Source organism: Salvelinus alpinus, chromosome 23 (genome assembly GCF_045679555.1).
Source record: "Salvelinus alpinus chromosome 23, SLU_Salpinus.1, whole genome shotgun sequence".
In the NCBI taxonomy this organism is placed as follows: domain Eukaryota; kingdom Metazoa; phylum Chordata; class Actinopteri; order Salmoniformes; family Salmonidae; genus Salvelinus; species Salvelinus alpinus.
The window spans coordinates 11,576,980-11,595,373 of record NC_092108.1 but is presented as its reverse complement, the minus strand read 5'-3'; the positions used below and the strand labels follow the sequence as shown (position 1 = coordinate 11,595,373).

Sequence of the window (18,394 nt, the reverse complement as noted above, 5' to 3'; positions counted from 1 at the left end):
TGTTGGAGACTTTATGAGAGGAGAGCATCCCCCTGGTGTTGGAGTCTTTATGAGAGGAGAGCATCCCCTGGTGTTGGAGTCTTTATGAGAGGAGAGCATCCCCCTGGTATTGGAGTCTTTATGAGAGGAGAGCATCCCCCTGGTGTTGGAGTCTTTATGAGAGGAGAGCATCCCCCTGGTGTTGGAGTCTTTATGAGAGGAGAGCATCCCCCTGGTGTTGGAGTCTTTATGAGAGGAGAGCATCCCCCTGGTGTTGGAGACTTTATGAGAGGAGAGCATCCCCCTGGTATTGGAGTCTTTATGAGAGGAGAGCATCCCCCTGGTGTTGGAGTCTTTATGAGAGGAGAGCATCCCCCTGGTGTTGGAGTCTTTATGAGAGGAGAGCATCCCCCTGGTGTTGGAGACTTTATGAGAGGAGAGCATCCCCCTGGTGTTGGAGTCTTTATGAGAGGAGAGCATCCCCCTGGTATTGGAGTCTTTATGAGAGGAGAGCATCCCCCTGGTGTTGGAGACTTTATGAGAGGAGAGCATCCCCCTGGTATTGGAGTCTTTATGAGAGGAGAGCATCCCCCTGGTGTTGGAGTCTTTATGAGAGGAGAGCATCCCCCTGGTGTTGGAGTCTTTATGAGAGGAGAGCATCCCCCTGGTGTTGGAGTCTTTATGAGAGGAGAGCATCCCCCTGGTGTTGGAGACTTTATGAGAGGAGAGCATCCCCCTGGTGTTGGAGACTTTATGAGAGGAGAGCATCCCCCTGGTATTGGAGTCTTTATGAGAGGAGAGCATCCCCCTGGTGTTGGAGACTTTATGAGAGGAGAGCATCCCCCTGGTATTGGAGTCTTTATGAGAGGAGAGCATCCCCCTGGTGTTGGAGTCTTTATGAGAGGACAGCATCCCCCTGGTGTTGGAGTCTTTATGAGAGGAGAGCATCCCCCTGGTGTTGGAGTCTTTATGAGAGGAGAGCATCCCCCTGGTGTTGGAGACTTTATGAGAGGAGAGCATCCCCCTGGTATTGGAGTCTTTATGAGAGGAGAGCATCCCCCTGGTGTTGGAGTCTTTATGAGAGGAGAGCATCCCCCTGGTGTTGGAGTCTTTATGAGAGGAGAGCATCCCCCTGGTGTTGGAGACTTTATGAGAGGAGAGCATCCCCCTGGTGTTGGAGTCTTTATGAGCTCAACCCTGTGTGACAGTTAATGTGTGTGCTGCTGTGCCCCTGCTGCACACACACACTGGGCTCTTCAGACAGTCTTATGGCTGAAGAAAGGTACCGAGGAGAGGCTGAGGAGAGGAGCATCATGGGTCAATGTGTTATTACGACACCCTCTCATACAATGTGTGTCCCAAATAGCACCCTATTACCTATGTAGGGCACTACTTTTGGCCAGGTCCTATAAGGCCATTTGGGCCACAGAAATTGAGCGCTGTGTTGTAAGAAGCTAACTGAGAGAAACGAGCGCATAGATCGCCGCTCACTGCTGCTCCTTTGACAGTCTTACAGAGATTAAAGAGGCTCAGAGGGGAGGGAGAGAGGGAAAGAGAAGAGGGGAGGGAGAGAGAAGAGGGACGGAGAGAGGGGAGGGAGAGGGTGGAGGGAGGGAGGGAGGGAGGGAGGGAGGGAAAGGGGAAGAGAGGAGGGAGAGATAGGGAGGGAGAGAGAGGGGGAGAGAAGAGGGAGCAGCCGTATTAGGAGAGAGACAGGTGAGGGAGGGGCCGTATTAGGAGAGAGACAGGAGAGGGAGGGGCCGTATTAGGAGAGAGACAGGAGAGGGAGGGGCCGTATTAGGAGAGAGACAGGTGAGGGAGGGGCCGTATTAGGAGAGAGACAGGTGAGGGAGGGGCCGTATTAGGAGAGAGACAGGAGAGGGAGGGGCCGTATTAGGAGAGAGACAGGAGAGGGAGGGGCCGTATTAGGAGAGAGACAGGAGAGGGAGGGGCCGTATTAGGAGAGAGACAGGAGAGGGAGGGGCCGTATTAGGAGAGAGACAGGAGAGGGAGGGGCCGTATTAGGAGAGAGACAGGTGAGGGAGGGGCCGTATTAGGAGAGAGACAGGTGAGGGAGGGGCCGTATTAGGAGAGAGACAGGAGAGGGAGGGGCCGTATTAGGAGAGAGACAGGAGAGGGAGGGGCCGTATTAGGAGAGAGACAGGAGAGGGAGGGGCGTATTAGGAGAGAGACAGGAGAGGGAGGGGCCGTATTAGGAGAGAGACAGGAGAGGGAATATGAAGGGTGCACTACATTTAACCAGCACATTAGACCAGTGCATCTCCAGAAGCAGTTCACTCCACAGGGCTCTGGTCAGAAGTAGTGAACTACATAGGCAATAGGGTGGCATTTGGAACGCAATAAGAGAGACAATACAGGCTATGAGGGAAGGGTCAGTAGGAAGGATAAAGGAAGGAAAAGTAGGAAGGATAAAGCAAAAAAGAAGGATGATGGTTGGGAGATTCAGGAAAGAGGACGGAAGCTGAAGAGGGTTTAATTGAATGAATGGAGGGGCTAAGAGCTGTGAAGAGGCTTTAAATAGGAATGCTCTTGTTCTCTATGTAAGGGTAAGGGCTATTGATCAGCTGGATGGATTAATATGTCTGGATTCAATTGGATGTATCTGCATCCCAAATGGATCCCTATTCCCTGTTTAGTGCACAACTTCTGACCAAAGCCCTATGGACTCTAGTCAAAAGTAGTGCACTATATAGAGAATAGGGTGTCATTTGGAACGCTGACATAATCAACATTTATGGTATCATTATGGTGGATCCCCAGATTTGAACTGTAGCCAGCCCCTGAGTGTGTGTGTGTGTTTCTGTGTGCGTGTGTGTGTGCGTGTGTGTGTGCGCACTGGTGCGTGGGTGCATGAATGAGGAAAAGAGATAGAGACAGAGAGAAGGAGAACGAGAAATATCATCCATGTCATTTTACTGAAATATTACTCAGTCAGTCAGTGGTATTTCTGTATCTTGAATATAAACTAATGTGACAAGCAGCTTTTCAGACAGTGATGGTATTATACCATAGAGTGGTAGTATTATATCATACAGTGGTAGTATTATATCATTCAGTGGTAGTATTATATCATACAGTGGTAGTATTATATCATACAGTGGTAGTATTATATCATACAGTGGTAGTATTATATCATATAGTGGTAGTATTATATCATTCAGTGGTAGTATTGTATCATTCAGTGGTAGTGTTATATCATACAGTGGTAGTATTATATCATACAGTGGTAGTATTGTATCATTCAGTGGTAGTATTATATCATTCAGTGGTAGTATTATATCATATAGTGGTAGTATTATATCATTCAGTGGTAGTATTATATCATACAGTGGTAGTATTATATCATACAGTGGTAGTATTATATCATACAGTGGTAGTATTATATCATACAGTGGTAGTATTATATCATACAGTGGTAGTATTATATCATACAGTGGTAGTATTATATCATACAGTGGTAGTATTATATAATCATTTTATACAATGACAGTTAAAAGGAGTACCTATGGTGACAATTTGTGTGTATGTGTCTGTACGTCCAGGTCGTCCTGACGTGGTGGAGACTAATCCAGACGAGGCCACCTACACAGTGATCAGTGAGCTGACTCTGACGGTGGGTCGTAGCGACGACAACACCCTGATCGCCTGTGCTGTTGACCACCCTTCTTTGACCCCGGGTGAGAAGTGGACCGAACAGCCCATCAGAGTCCTGTGTAAGTGCTGCCCCCACTGGCCAAGCCCTGCCACTGCAACCTCATGTATATCATCACCATACTGTACGGTAGCCCAGGCTATGGCCCTTTCACTAATTTCTTGGATACCTTGCGTCCTTTCATCCCATCCTCTCATCGCCTCCTTTTGAAAAGGACAGAGGAAAGCGAGGCGAGGAGAGAAAATGTGGGACCAGGATCCAAGGAGATCCAAGCTTCTAAGAAATGTGACTCTCCTTATGCAGTTATGCTTCTGCCTCTCAGTACTGCTGCTACGGCTGGCCATGTGTATACTGCCACCTGCAGGGGACTCGTATGTTTACCACGCTGTCAGGTCAATCAATCACATTCATTATAGAATGAACTTTTTGCATCTGCAGTCGATATGCAGCCTAAAACCCCGGAGAGCAAGCAATGCAGAGGCAGAAGCTGAGTTAGGCTATTATGTTAATTTGCTCATACCTGTGTGTAGCAGTGTGTGTGTAGCAGTGTGAGTGTGTGTGTATCTTCTCCAGTGTATGTAATGTTACTGTATGTTGGGTCTTTTCTCTAGTCACCCCAGACGTCACTATCCAGCCTCAGAATGATCTGCCCAGAGAGGGAGAGAAGTTCATTATACAATGCATAGGCAATGGAAACCCGAAGTAAGAAACACACACACACACACACACACACACACACACACACACACACACACACACACACACACACACACACACACACACACACACACACACACACACACACACACACACACACACACACACACACACACACACTCATGAACAACACTACTAGATCTGCTCTTCTCTCCCCCTCTCCCCCTCTGTCTCCCCTCTGTCTCCCTTCTCTCCCCCTCTGTCTCCTCTGTCTCCCCTCTCTCCCCCTCTGTCTCCCTTCTCTCCCCCTCGGTCTCCCCTCTCTCCCCCTCTGTCTCCCTTCTCTCCCCCTCTCAATCCCCTCTGTCTCCCATCTCTCCCCCTCTGTCTCCTCTCCTCTCACCGTCTGTCTCCCATCTCTCCCCCTCTGTCTCCTCTCCTCTCACCGCCTGTCTTCCCTCTCTCCCCCTCTGTCTCCCCTCTCTCCCCCTCTGTCTCCCATCTCTCCCCCTCTGTCTCCTCTCCTCTCACCGTCTGTCTTCCCTCTCTCCCCCTCTGTCTCCCATCTCTCCCACTCTGTCTCCCTCCTCTCCCACTCTGTCTCCCCCTTCTCACCCTCGGTGTCCCCCCTCTCCCACTCTGTCTCCCCCTTCTCACCCTCTGTCTCACTGACTATCTCTCTCACCCCATCACTGACTCTCTCTCAACATGTCACTGACTACCTCTATCACCATGTCACTGACTATCTCTCTCACCCCATCACTGACTCTCTCTCACCATGTCACTGACTATCTCTCTCACCATGTCACTGACTCTCTCTCACCATGTCACTGACGATCTCTCTCACCATGTCACTGACTATCTCTCTCACCATGTCACTGACTACCTCTATCACCATGTCACTGACTATCTCTCTCACCATGTCACTGACTATCTCTCTCACCATGTCACTGACCATCTCTCTCACCATGTCACTGACTATCTGTCTCACCATGTCACTGACTACCTCTATCACCATGTCACTGACTGTCTCTCACCATGTCACTGACTATCTCTCCCACCATGTCACTGACTATCTTCACCCCTTCACTGACGATCTCTCTCACCATGTCACTGACTACCTCTATCACCATGTCACTGACTAACTCTCTCACCATGTCACTGACTATCTCTCTCACCATGTTACTGACTACCTCTATCACCATGTCACTGACTATCTCTCTCACCCCATCACTGACTCTCTCTCAACATGTCACTGACTACCTCTATCACCATGTCACTGACTATCTCTCTCACCATGTCACTGACTATCTCTCTCACCATGTCACTGACTACCTCTATCACCATGTCACTGACTATCTCTCTTACCATGTCACTGACTACCTCTATCACCATGTCACTGACTACCTCTATAACCATGTCAATGACTGTCTCTCTCACCATGTCACTGACTATCTCTCTCACCCCTTCACTGACTATCTCTCTCACCCCTTCACTGACTATCTCTCTCACCATGTCACTGACTATCTCTCTCACCCCTTCACTGACTATCTCTCTCACCCCTTCACTGACTATCTCTCTCACCATGTCACTGACTCTTTCTCACCATGTCACTGACTATCTCTCACCATGTCACTGACTATCTCTCTCACCCTTCACTGACTATCTCTCTCACCATGTCGCTGACTCTCTCTCACCATGTCACTGAGTATCTCTCACCATGTCACTGACTATCTCTCTCACCCCTTCACTGACTATCTCTCTCACCATGTCACTGACTACCTCTCTCACCATTTCACTGACTATCACTGACTCTCTCTCACCATGCCATTGACTATCTCTCTCACCATGCCACTGACTATCTCTCTCACCATGTCACTGATTATCTCTCACCATGTCACTGACTATCTCTCTCACCCCTTCACTGACGTTCTCTCTCACCATGTCACTGATTATCTCTCACCATGTCACTGACCATCTCTCTCACCCCTTCACTGACTATCTCTCTCACCATGTCACTGACTATCTCTCTCACCATGTCACTGACTACCTCTCTCACCATGTCACTGACTATCTCTATCACCATGTCACTGACCATCTCTCTCACCATGTCACTGACTACCTCTATCACCATGTCACTGACTATCTCTCTCACCATGTCACTGACTATCTCTCTCACCATGTCACTGACTATTTTTCTCACCGTGTCACTGACTATCTCTCTCGCCGTGTCACTGACTACCTCTATCACCATGTCACTGACTACCTCTCTCACCATGTCACTGACTATCTCTCTCACCATGTCACTGACCATCTCTCTCACCATGTCACTGACTGTCTCTCACCATGTCACTGACTATCTCTCTCACCATGTCACTGACTCTCTCTCACCATGTCACTGACTATCTCTCACCATGTCACTGACTATCTCTCTCACCCCTTCACTGACTATCTCTCTCACCATGTCACTGACTATCTCTCTCACCCCTTCACTGACTATCTCTCTCACCATGTCACTGACTACCTCTCTCACCATTTCACTGACTATCACTGACTCTCTCTCACCATGCCACTGACTATCTCTCTCACCATGTCACTGACTATCTCTCTCACCATGTCACTGATTATCTCTCACCATGTCACTGACTATCTCTCTCACCCCTTCACTGACGTTCTCTCTCACCATGTCACTGATTATCTCTCACCATGTCACTGACCATCTCTCTCACCCCTTCACTGACTATCTCTCTCACCATGTCACTGACTATCTCTCTCACCATGTCACTGACTACCTCTCTCACCATGTCACTGACTATCTCTATCACCATGTCACTGACCATCTCTCTCACCATGTCACTGACTACCTCTATCACCATGTCACTGACTATCTCTCTCACCATGTCACTGACTATCTCTCTCACCATGTCACTGACTATTTTTCTCACCGTGTCACTGACTATCTCTCTCACCGTGTCACTGACTACCTCTATCACCATGTCACTGACTACATCTCTCACCATGTCACTGACTATCTCTCTCACCATGTCACTGACCATCTCTCTCACCATGTCACTGACTGTCTCTCACCATGTCACTGACTGTCTCTCTCACCATGTCACTGACTGTCTCTCACCATGTCACTGACCAGCTCTCTCACCATGTCACTGACTATCTCTCTCACCATGTCACTGACTATCTCTCTCACCATGTCACTGACTATCTCTCTCACCATTTCACTGACTATCACTGACTATCTCTCTCACCATGTCACTGACTATCTCTCTCACCATGTCACTGACTATCTCTCTCACCATGTCACTGACTATCTCTCTCACCATTTCACTCACTCCAATCTAACTCAGACTCTTGTCTGTCAAGGCTAAACTTTCCCTTGTTCTTCTTGTCCTCTCCAATAATTATAATAATTCATAATTATAATAATAATCTCCTCTGTCTTGCTTTGAACCTTTTAACTCTCCTCCTCATTATTCTCTTCTCCTCCTCCTCTTCTCCTCCCTCCTCATCCTCTTCTCCTCCCTCCTCATCCTGTTCTCCCTCCCTCCTCATCCTTTTCTCCCTCCCTCCTCATCCTCTTCTCCACCCTCCTCATTCTCTTCTCCTCCTCCTCTTCTCCTCCCTCCTCATCCTCTTCTCCACCCTCCTCATCCTCTTCTCCTCCCTCCTCATCTTGTTCTCCCTCCCCCCTCATTCTCTTCTCCCTCCTCATCCTTTTCTCCCTCCCTCCTCATCTTCTTCTCCTCCCTCCTCATCCCTCCTCATCCTCTTCTCCTCCCTCCTCATCCTCTTCTCCTCCTCCTCTTCTCCTCCCTCCTCATCCTCTTCTCCCTCCCTCCCTCCTCCTCCTCTTCTCCTCATCCTCTTCTCCCTCCTCCTCCTCCTCCTCTTCTCCCCCTCCTCATTCTCTTCTCCTCCTCCTCATCATCTTCTCCTCCCTCCTCATCCTCTTCTCCTCCCTCCTCATCCCCTTCTCCTCCCTCCTCATCCTCTTCTCATCCCTTCTCCACCCTCCTCATCCTCTTTTCTACCATAAAGAGAACAGGGGGGAGAGAGAGGAAGAGAAGTGTGATGATTGAGAGAGAGAGAGAGAACGAGAGAATGAGAGAGAGAGAGAGAGAGAGAGAGAGAGAGAGAGAGAGAGAGAGAGAGAGAGAGAGAGAGAGAGAGAGAGAGAGAGAGAGAGAGAGAGAGAGAATATGCACAGCTCCTTAGGCTGAATGACTAGTGACCCGTCAGATACAGGCTGGTTCTCAGCTGTCAGTCAAACACTGCCACCATGGCAACATCTCTGCTGTTCAGAATCTGACCCAATGTCTCTCTTTCACAATGATAACTTTCACGTTTAACTGCATAATACAATTAGGCTTCAGGGCTTGTTTCTGGTGCGCACCGTCATGTCTCAGCAAGTTCTGAGAATGTCTTGACGAGATGAACAAGAGCTGTTTCAAGAGGCACTAATCAAATAGAATGGAATGTGCACCCTGTACTGGAGGACTTTCGTATTCCATGCCATTCCACTACATTCTATTCTATTCCATAACATTCCATTCTATTCCACAACATTCCATTCCATTCCACTACAATCCATTCTATTCCACAACATTCCATTCCATTCCACTACATTCTATTCTATAACATTCCATTCCATTCCACTACATAACATTCCATTCCACTACATAACATTCCATTCCACTACATAACATTCCATTCTATTCCACAACATTCCATTCCATTCCACTACATTCTATTCTATTCCATAACATTCCATTCTATTCCACAACATTCCATTCCACTACATAACATTCCATTCTATTCCATAACATTCCATTCTATTCCACAACATTCCATTCCACTACATACCATTCCATTCCATTCCACTACATAACATTCAATTCCATTCTATTCCATAACATTCCATTATATTCCACAACATTCCATTCCATTCCACTACATAACATTCCATTCCATTCTATTCCATAACATTCCATTCTATTCCACAACATTCCATTCCACTACATAACATTCCATTCCATTCCACTACATAACATTCCATTCTATTCCATAACAATCCATTTCATTCCACTGCATTGGCCTCACTTCCCCCTATCTGAGATATCTACTGCAGCCCTCATCCTCCACATACAACACCCGTTTTGCCAGTCACATTCTGTTAAAGGTCCCCAAAGCACACACATCCCTGGGTCGCTCCTCTTTTCAGTTCACTGCAGCGAGCGACTGGAACGAACTGCAAAAACACTCAAACAGGACCGTTTTATCTCCATCGCTTCATTCAAAGACTCAGTCATGGACACTCTTACTGACAGTTGTGGCTGCTTCGCCTGATGTATTGTTGTCTCTACCTTCTTGCACTTTCTACTGTTGTCTGTGCCCAATAATTTTTGTACCACGTTTTGTGCCATGTTGTGTTGCTACCATGTTGTTGTTATGTTGCTACCATGCTGTATTTTCATGTGTTGCTGCCATGCTATGCTGTTGTCTTAGGTCTCTCTTTATGTAGTATTGTGTTGTCTCTCTTGTTGTGATGTGTGTTTTGTCCTATTTTTATTTATTTTATTTTATTTTTATCCCGCAGGAGGCCTTTTGCCTTTTGGTAGGCCGTTATTGTAAATTCAAATTTGTTCTTAACTGGCTTCCTAGTTAAATAAAAAAAATAAAAAAAATATTCCATTACAAAACATTCCATTCTATTCCATAACATTCCATCCCACTACATTCTATTCCATTCCACAACATTCCGGTCCATTCCGTTCCTATCTATTTGATAAGCAGACCCTGGAGTGCTGGCAATTGTATACCAGTTCCGTATTAGTAGTCAGTTATACACCTCAGTCCATTCTGTAACACAGTTATACACCTCAGTCCATTCTGTAACACAGTTATACACCTCAGTCCATTCTGTAACACAGTTATACACCTCAGTCCATTCTGTAACACAGTTATACACCTCAGTCCATTCTGTAACACAGTTATACACCTCAGTCCATTCTGTAACACAGTTATACACCTCAGTCCATTCTGTAACACAGTTATACACCTCAGTCCATTCTGTAACACAGTTATACACCTCAGTCCATTCTGTAACACAGTTATACACCTCAGTCCATTCTGTAACACAGTTATATACCTCAGTCCATTCTGTAACACAGTTATAGACCTCAGTTCATTCTGTAACAGTTATACACCTCAGTTCATTCTGTAACACAGTTATACACCTCAGTCCATTCTGTAACACAGTTATACACCTCAGTTCATTATGTAACACAGTTATACACCTCAGTCCATTCTGTAACACAGTTATACACCTCAGTCCATTCTGTAACACAGTTATAGACCTCAGTCCATTCTGTAACACAGTTATACACCTCAGTCCATTCTGTAACACAGTTATAGACCTCAGTCCATTCTGTAACACAGTTATAGACCTCAGTCCATTCTGTAACACAGTTATACACCTCAGTCCATTCTGTAACACAGTTATACACCTCAGTCCATTCTGTAACACAGTTATACACCTCAGTCCATTCTGTAACACAGTTATAGACCTCAGTCCATTCTGTAACACAGTTATACACCTCAGTACATTCTGTAACACAGTTATACACCTCAGTCCATTCTGTAACACAGTTATACACCTCAGTCCATTCTGTAACACAGTTATACACCTCAGTCCATTCTGTAACACAGTTATACACCTCAGTTCATTCTGTAACACAGTTATACACCTCAGTCCATTCTGTAACACAGTTATACACCTCAGTTCATTCTGTAACACAGTTATACACCTCAGTCCATTCTGTAACACAGTTATACACCTCAGTCCATTCTGTAACAGTCCATCCATCTGTAACACAGTTATACACCTCAGTTCATTCTGTAACACAGTTATACACCTCAGTTCATTATGTAACACAGTTATACACCTCAGTCCATTCTGTAACACAGTTATGCCCAGATGATAGCATTACATGCTGGAGCCATAGAACTTTATTGCACAGTTGGAACTCAATCCATCCATATACGAGCATGAACCATTCCCTCTATGTAATGTACAAGGACAGACATGCTAACATATACACTACCGTTCAAAAGTTTGGGGTAACTTAGAAATGTCCTTGTTTTTGAAATAAAAGCACCTTTTTTGTCCATTAAAATAACATAAATTTGATAAGAAATACAGTGTAGACATTGTTAATGTTGTAAATGACTATTGTAGCTGGAAACTGCTGATTTTTAATGGAATATCTACACAGGTGTACAGAGGCCCATTATCAGCAACCATCACTCCTGTGTTCTAATGGCACGCTGTGTTAGCTAATCCAAGTTTATGATTTTAAAAGGCTAATTGATCATTAGAAAACCCTTTTGCAATTATGTTAGCGCAGCTGAAAACTGTTGTGCTGATTAAAGAAGCAATACAACTGGCCTTTAGACTAGATGAGTATCTGGAGCATCAGCATTTGTGTGTTCGATTACAGGTTCAAAATGGCCAGAAACAAAGAACTTTCTTCTGAAACTCGTCAGTCTATTCTTGTTCTGAGAAATGAAGGCTATTCCATGTGAGAAAATGTGAAGAAACTGAAGATCTCGTACAACGCTGTGTACTACTTCATTCACAGAACGGAGCAAACTGGCTCTAACCAGAATAGAAAGAGGAGTGGGAGGCCCCGGTGCACAACTGAGCAAGAGAAGAAGTACATTATAGTGTCTAGTTTGAGAAACAGACGCCTCACAAGTCGTCAACTGGCAACTTCATTAAATAGTACCCGCAAAACACCAGTCTCAACGTCAACAGTGAAGAGGCGACTCCGGAATGCTGGCTTCTAGGCAGAGTTGCAAAGAAAAAGCCATATCTCAGACTGGCCAATAAAAATTAAAGATTAAGATGGGCAAAAGAACACAGACACTGGACAGAGGAAGATTGTAAAAAAGTGTTTTGGAATCTAAGTTTGAGGTGTTCGGATCACAAAGAAGAACATTCGTGAGACGCAAAAAAAAGAAAAGATGCTGGAGGAGTGCTTGACGCCATCTGTCATCATGGTGGAGGCAATGTGATGGTCTGGGGGTGCTTTGGTGGTGGTAAAGTGGGGGATTTGTACAGGGTAAAAGGGATCTTGAAGAAGGAAGGCTATCACTCCATTTTGCAACGCCATGCCATACCCTGTGGACGGCGCTTAATTGGAGCCAATTTCCTCCTACAACAGGACAATGACCCAAAGCACAGCTCCAAAGTGTGCAATAACTATTTAGGGAAGAAGCAGTCAGCTGGTATTATATCTATAATGGAGTGGCCAGCACAGTCACCGGATCTCAACCCTATTGAGCTGTTGTGGGAGCAGCTTGACCGTGTGGTACGTAAGAAGTGCCCATCAAGCCAATCCAACTTGTGGGAGGTGCTTCGGGAAGCATGGGGTGAAATCTCTTCAGATTACCTCAACCAATTGACAACTACAATGCCAAAGGTCCGCAAGGCTGTAATTGCTGCAAATGGAGGATTCTTTGACGAAAGGAAAGTTTGAAGGACTAAATTATTATTACAATTAAACATTATTTATAACCTCGTCAACGTCTTGACTATATTTCCTTCATTTTGCATCTCATTTCATGTTTGTTTTCACTTTTGAATGGTGGTGTACATTCAGTACATAAATACAGTAAATACATACAGTACATAAATACAGTAAATACAGTAAAAACATACAGTAAATACAGTAAATACATACAGTACATACATACAGTACATACATACAGTAAAAACATACAGTAAATACAGTAAATAAATACAGTAAATACAGTAAATACGTACAGTAAATACAGTAAATACATACAGTAAATACAGTAAAAACATACAGTAAAAACATACAGTAAAAACATACAGTAAATACAGTAAAAACATACAGTAAATACATACAGTAAATATATACAGTAAATACAGTAAATACATACAGTAAATACATACAGTAAATACAGTAAAAACATACAGTAAATACAGTAAATACATACAGTAAATACACACAGTAAATACATACAGTAAATACAGTAAATATATACAGTAAATACAATAAATACATACAGTAATTACAGTAAAAACATACAGTAAATGCATACAGTAAATACATACAGTAATGACAGAAAGATGAACTCATATAATATTCATATGTCCCTAAAATGTATTTATCACATTAACAAATCCAGTTATACAGCTATATGCTTCATATTATAGTAACATAATTACTTCCTGTACCATACTACTTCTTTTAGTTCTGCAGCATGTACTGCATGTTACACACTTTCTATTTTAAAATCAAATATCTTTTCTCTTCATCCTCTTGTTCTTTTTCTATTTTTGTGTGTCTGTGTATGTGTGTCTCTCTCTCTCAGGCCCACCTCGTACGTGTGGCAGAAGAAGGATGGAGAACTCCCTCTGCTGGCCAAGGTGGACGGTAGTTTCCTGCTCTTTGAGATGCTCAACAAATCAGACAACGGGGTGTACCTCTGTCAGGCTGACAACGGAATCGGGAAGATGCAGGGAGAGTACACGCTGCTGGTGCAAGGTACTGACAAGAGAGAGAGGGAGAGAGAGAGGGAGAGAGAGAGAGAGAGAGAGAGAGAGAGAAAGAGAGAGAGAGAGAGAGAGAGAGAGAGAGAGAGAGAGAGAGAGAGAAAGAGAGAGAGAGGGAGAGAGAGAGAGAGAGAGAGAGAGAGAGAGAGAGAGAGAGGTGGTTGAGAAGCAGCTTGTCCAGGGCAGGATCAGGGCATATATATTTCTTCTGTCTGCTTAATCATTGTTTATTTCTGTTGTTGTGTGGTTTTTTACTACAACTTTTACTTTCACCTTTCTTTTCTGATTTTCTTCACCTTTCTTTTCTGTTTATTTCTCTTCATCACCAACACCATCCACCTCATGCTACACTCCTTTGCTTTTTTGCTACACATCCTGTACGCCGCTGTGCTGCTGTCTGGGCTTCCTCTCTACCCCATATTCCTTCATGTCTTCTCCTTTATCCAAGACCTGACAGATGATTCAAACAGCCTCTTCCCTACCTCTTTCAATCTACCCTCCTCTTCTCCAACCTCTGACTCCCCCTCTCTCTCCCTCTCTCCTGATTCTTTCCCCACTCTTATGTCAACAACGTCTGGGTCTGGCTCGTCTGCCTCCGGGTACCTACCTGCCAGCTCTCCTCCCACTATTTTCTCCTTCTCTGTCCCTTACCCGTCTGATCTCACCTTCGCCCCTTCTTCTTCTTCATCCCTCTCTACCTCTCCTCCTCCTGTCAAAGTTCTATCCTCCTCTCTTTCCAACTCTCTCTTCCCTGACCTTTCCATGTCTCCCGAACCCCATCCCCTCTCCTCTGACTCCTCCTCTTTTTCCCCTCCTCCTGCCAGCGTTACTCCTCCCTCTGTCGCTCCTCCCTCCTTCGACTCCCTCCCTCCCTCCTCAGTTACCATACGGCTGAATGGAGTTTACAGTTTCACAGGTAAATTATCTGTTTACGCACATACACAGTGTACCCACACAAACAAACACATTCAGACCCTAATTATATAATAAATACCATTCAACAGAAGCGACTTACAGTCATGCGTGCAAACATTTTACGCATGGGTAGCCCCGGGAATTGAACCAACAATCCTGGCATCACAAGCGCCATGCTCTACAAACTGAGCCAGACAGGACCACAACTGCACTGTAGGTCCTGTAAATATGAAAAGTAGTGTGTAGAGCCTACATCAACACTGCAGGAGCAAGTAGACTCTACTATGGAGGGTTGTAGACGTTTCATGTGACCATGACCTCTCGTCAAAGGGCAGTTTGGAGTAGGGTGTTCAATCAAATCAAATGTTATTAGTCACATGCGCCGAATACAACAGGTGTAGATCTTTACAGTGAAATGCTTACTTACGAGCCCCTAACCAACAATGCAGTAAAAAAAAATACAGATAAGAATAAGAAATAAAAGTAACAAGTAATTAAAGAGCAGCAGTAAAATAACAATAGCGAGACTATATACAGGGGGGTACCGGTACAGAGTCACCGGTTAGTTGAGGTAATATGTACATGAAGGTAGAGTTATTAAAGTGACTATGCATAGTTGATAACACAGAGAGTAGCAGCGGTGTAAAAGAGGGGGAGGGGGGCAATGTAAATAGTCTGGGTAGCCATTTGATTAGGTGTTCGGGAGTCTTATGGCTTGGGGGTAGAAGCTGTTTAGAAGCCTCTTGGACCTAGACTTGGCGCTCTGGTACTGCTTGCCATGCGGTAGCAGAGAGAACAGTCTATGATTAGGGTGGCTGGCGTCTTTGACCATTTTTAGGGCCTCTACACCACCTGGTATAGAGGTCCTGGATGGCAGGAAGCTTGACCCGGTGATGTACTGGGCCGTACGCACTACCCTCTGTAGTGCTTTGCGGTCGGAGGCTGAGCAGTTGCCGTACCAGGCAGTGATGCAACCAGTCAGGATGCTCTTGATGGTGCAGCTGTAGAACCTTTTGAGGATCTGAGGACCCGTGCCAAATCTTTTCAGTCTCCTGCGGGGGAATAGGTTTTGTCGTGCCCTCTTCACGACTGTCTTGGTGTGTTTGGACCATTCTAGTTTGTTGGTGATGTGGACACCAAGGAACTTGAAGCTGTCAAGCTGCTCCACTGCAGCCCCATCGATGAGAACGGGGGCGTGCTCGGTCCTCTTTTTCCTGTAGTCCACAATCATCTACTTTGTCTTGATCACGTTGAGGGAGAGGTTGTTGTCCTGGCACCACATGGCAAGGTCTCTGACCTCCTCACTATAGGCTGTCTCGTCGTTATCGGTGATCAGGCCTACCACTGTTGTGTCATCGCCAAACTTAATGATGGTGTGGGAGTTGTGCCTGGCCATGCAGTCATGAGTGAACAGGTTGTACAAGAGGGGACTGAGCATGCACCCCTGAGGGGCACCTGTGTTGAGGATCAGCGTGGCGGATATGTTGTTACCTACCCTCACCACCAGGGGACGGCCCGTCAGGAAGTCCAGGATCCAGTTGCAGAGTGAGGTGTTTAGTCACAGGGTCCTTGGCTTATTGATGAGCTTTGAGAGCACTATGGTGTTGAATGCTGAGCTGTAGTTAATGAATAGCATTCTCACATAGGTGTTCCTTTTGTCCAGGTGGGAAAGGGCAGTGTTGAGTACAATAGAGATTGCATCATCTGTGGATCTGTTGGGGCGGTATGATAATTGGAGTGGATCTAGGGTTTCTGGGATGATGGTGTTGATGTGAGCCATGACCAGCCCTTCAAAGCACTTCATGGCTACAGACATGAGTGCTACGGGTCGGTAGTCATTAGGCAGGTTACCTTAGTGTTCTTGGGCACAGGCACTATGGGGATCTATTTGAAACATGTTGGTATTACAGACTCGGACAGGGAGAGGTTGAAAATGTCAGTGAAGACACTTGCCAGTTGGTTAGAGCATGCTCGCAGTATACATCCTGGTAATCCGTCTGGTCCTGCGGCCTTGTGAATGTCGACCTGTTTAAAGGTCTAACTCACATCGGCTGTGGAGAGTGTGATCACACAGTCGTCCGGAAGAACTGGAGCTTTCATGCATGTTTCAGGGTTATTTGCCTCAAAGATAGCATAGAAGTAGTTTAGCTCGTCTGGTAAGCTCGTGTCACTGGGCAGCTCTCGGCTGTGCTACCCTTTGTAGTCTGTAATGGTTTGCAAGCCCTGCCACATCCGACGAGCGTCAGAGCCGGTGTAGTACGATTCGATCTTAGTCCTGTATTGACGCTTTGCCTGTTTGATGGTTCGTCGGAGGGCATAGCGGGATTTCTTATAAGCTTCCAGGTTAGAGTCCCGCTCCTTGAAAGCGGCAGCTCTAGCCTTTAGCTCAGTGCGGATGTTGCCTGTAATCCATGGCTTCTGGTTGGGGTATGTACGTACGGTCACTGTGGGGACGACGTCCTCGATGCACTTATTGATGAAGCCAGTGACTGATGTGGTGTACTCCTCAATGCCATCGGAGAAATCCCGGAACATATTCCAGTCTGTGCTAGAAAAACAGTCCTGTAGCTTAGCATCTGCTTCATCTGACCACTTTTTTATAGACCGAGTCACTGGTGCTTCCTGCTTTAATTTTTGCTTGTAAGCAGGAATCAGGAGGATAGAATTATAGTCAGATTTGCCAGATGGAGGGCGAGGGCGAGGGCGAGGGAGAGCTTTGTATGCGTCTCTGTGTGTGGAGTAAAGGTGGTCCAGCTACTTGGAGCACCGCCTCTGGGTGAACGTTTTCTTGTTTGCTTATGGCGGAATTCAATGCTGTCTTAGTGCCAGCCTCTGACTGTGGTGGTATGTAAAACAGCTACGAAAAATACAGATGAAAACTCTCAAGGTAGATAGTGTGGTCTACAGCTTATCATGAGATACTCTAACTCAGGCGAGCAATAGCTCGAGACTTCCTTAGATATCGTGCAGCAGCTGTTATTTACAAACATACTAGTCCGCCGTCCCTTGTCTTACCAGACGCCGCTATTCTATCCTGCCGGTGCAGCGTATAACCAGCCAGCTGTATGTTGATAGTGTCACAGTCTGCCGGTACAGCATATAACCAGCCAGCTGTATGTTGATAGTGTCGTCGTTCAGCCACGATTCCAGTTTGTAATGTCCTGTTGGTAGTTTAATATTCCGCGTAGGTCATCTATTTTATTGTCCAAAGATTGCACGTTTGCTAGCAGAATGGAAGGAAGTGGGGGTTTATTAGATCGCCTACGAATTCTCAGAAGGCAGCCCGCCCTCCGGACCCTTTTTCTCCTCCTCTTCACGCAAATCACGGGGATCTGTGCCTGTTCCTATTGTGTTGGGCTCGTCAGACTCGTTAAAGGAAAAAAAAGGATTCTGCCCGTTCGTGGTGAGTAATCGCAGTCCTGATGTCCAGAAGTTATTTTCGGTCGTAAGAGACGGTAGTGGCAACATTATGCACAAAATAAGTAAAAAAATAAGTTATAAACAACGCAAATAAACAATTTACAAAAACCACAATCGGTTGGGGGCACGTAGAACCTCTGCCTTCTTCTCCG

At 45.6% G+C, this 18,394-nt stretch overlaps 1 protein-coding gene across 5 annotated transcripts in view; it reads left to right on the top strand.

Moving 5' to 3' along the window:
* The window catches only part of LOC139550213 (cell adhesion molecule 3-like), a 131,654-nt gene that overhangs the window by 96,594 nt on the left and 16,666 nt on the right, over positions 1-18,394 (top strand). For all 5 annotated transcript variants that reach the window (XM_071360933.1, XM_071360934.1, XM_071360931.1 and 2 more), the window contains exons 6-8: positions 3,543-3,713; positions 4,264-4,354; positions 13,727-13,899. In XM_071360933.1, coding sequence (XP_071217034.1) covers positions 3,543-3,713; positions 4,264-4,354; positions 13,727-13,899 — 435 coding nt within the window. The remainder of the gene's footprint in view (positions 1-3,542; positions 3,714-4,263; positions 4,355-13,726; positions 13,900-18,394) is intronic.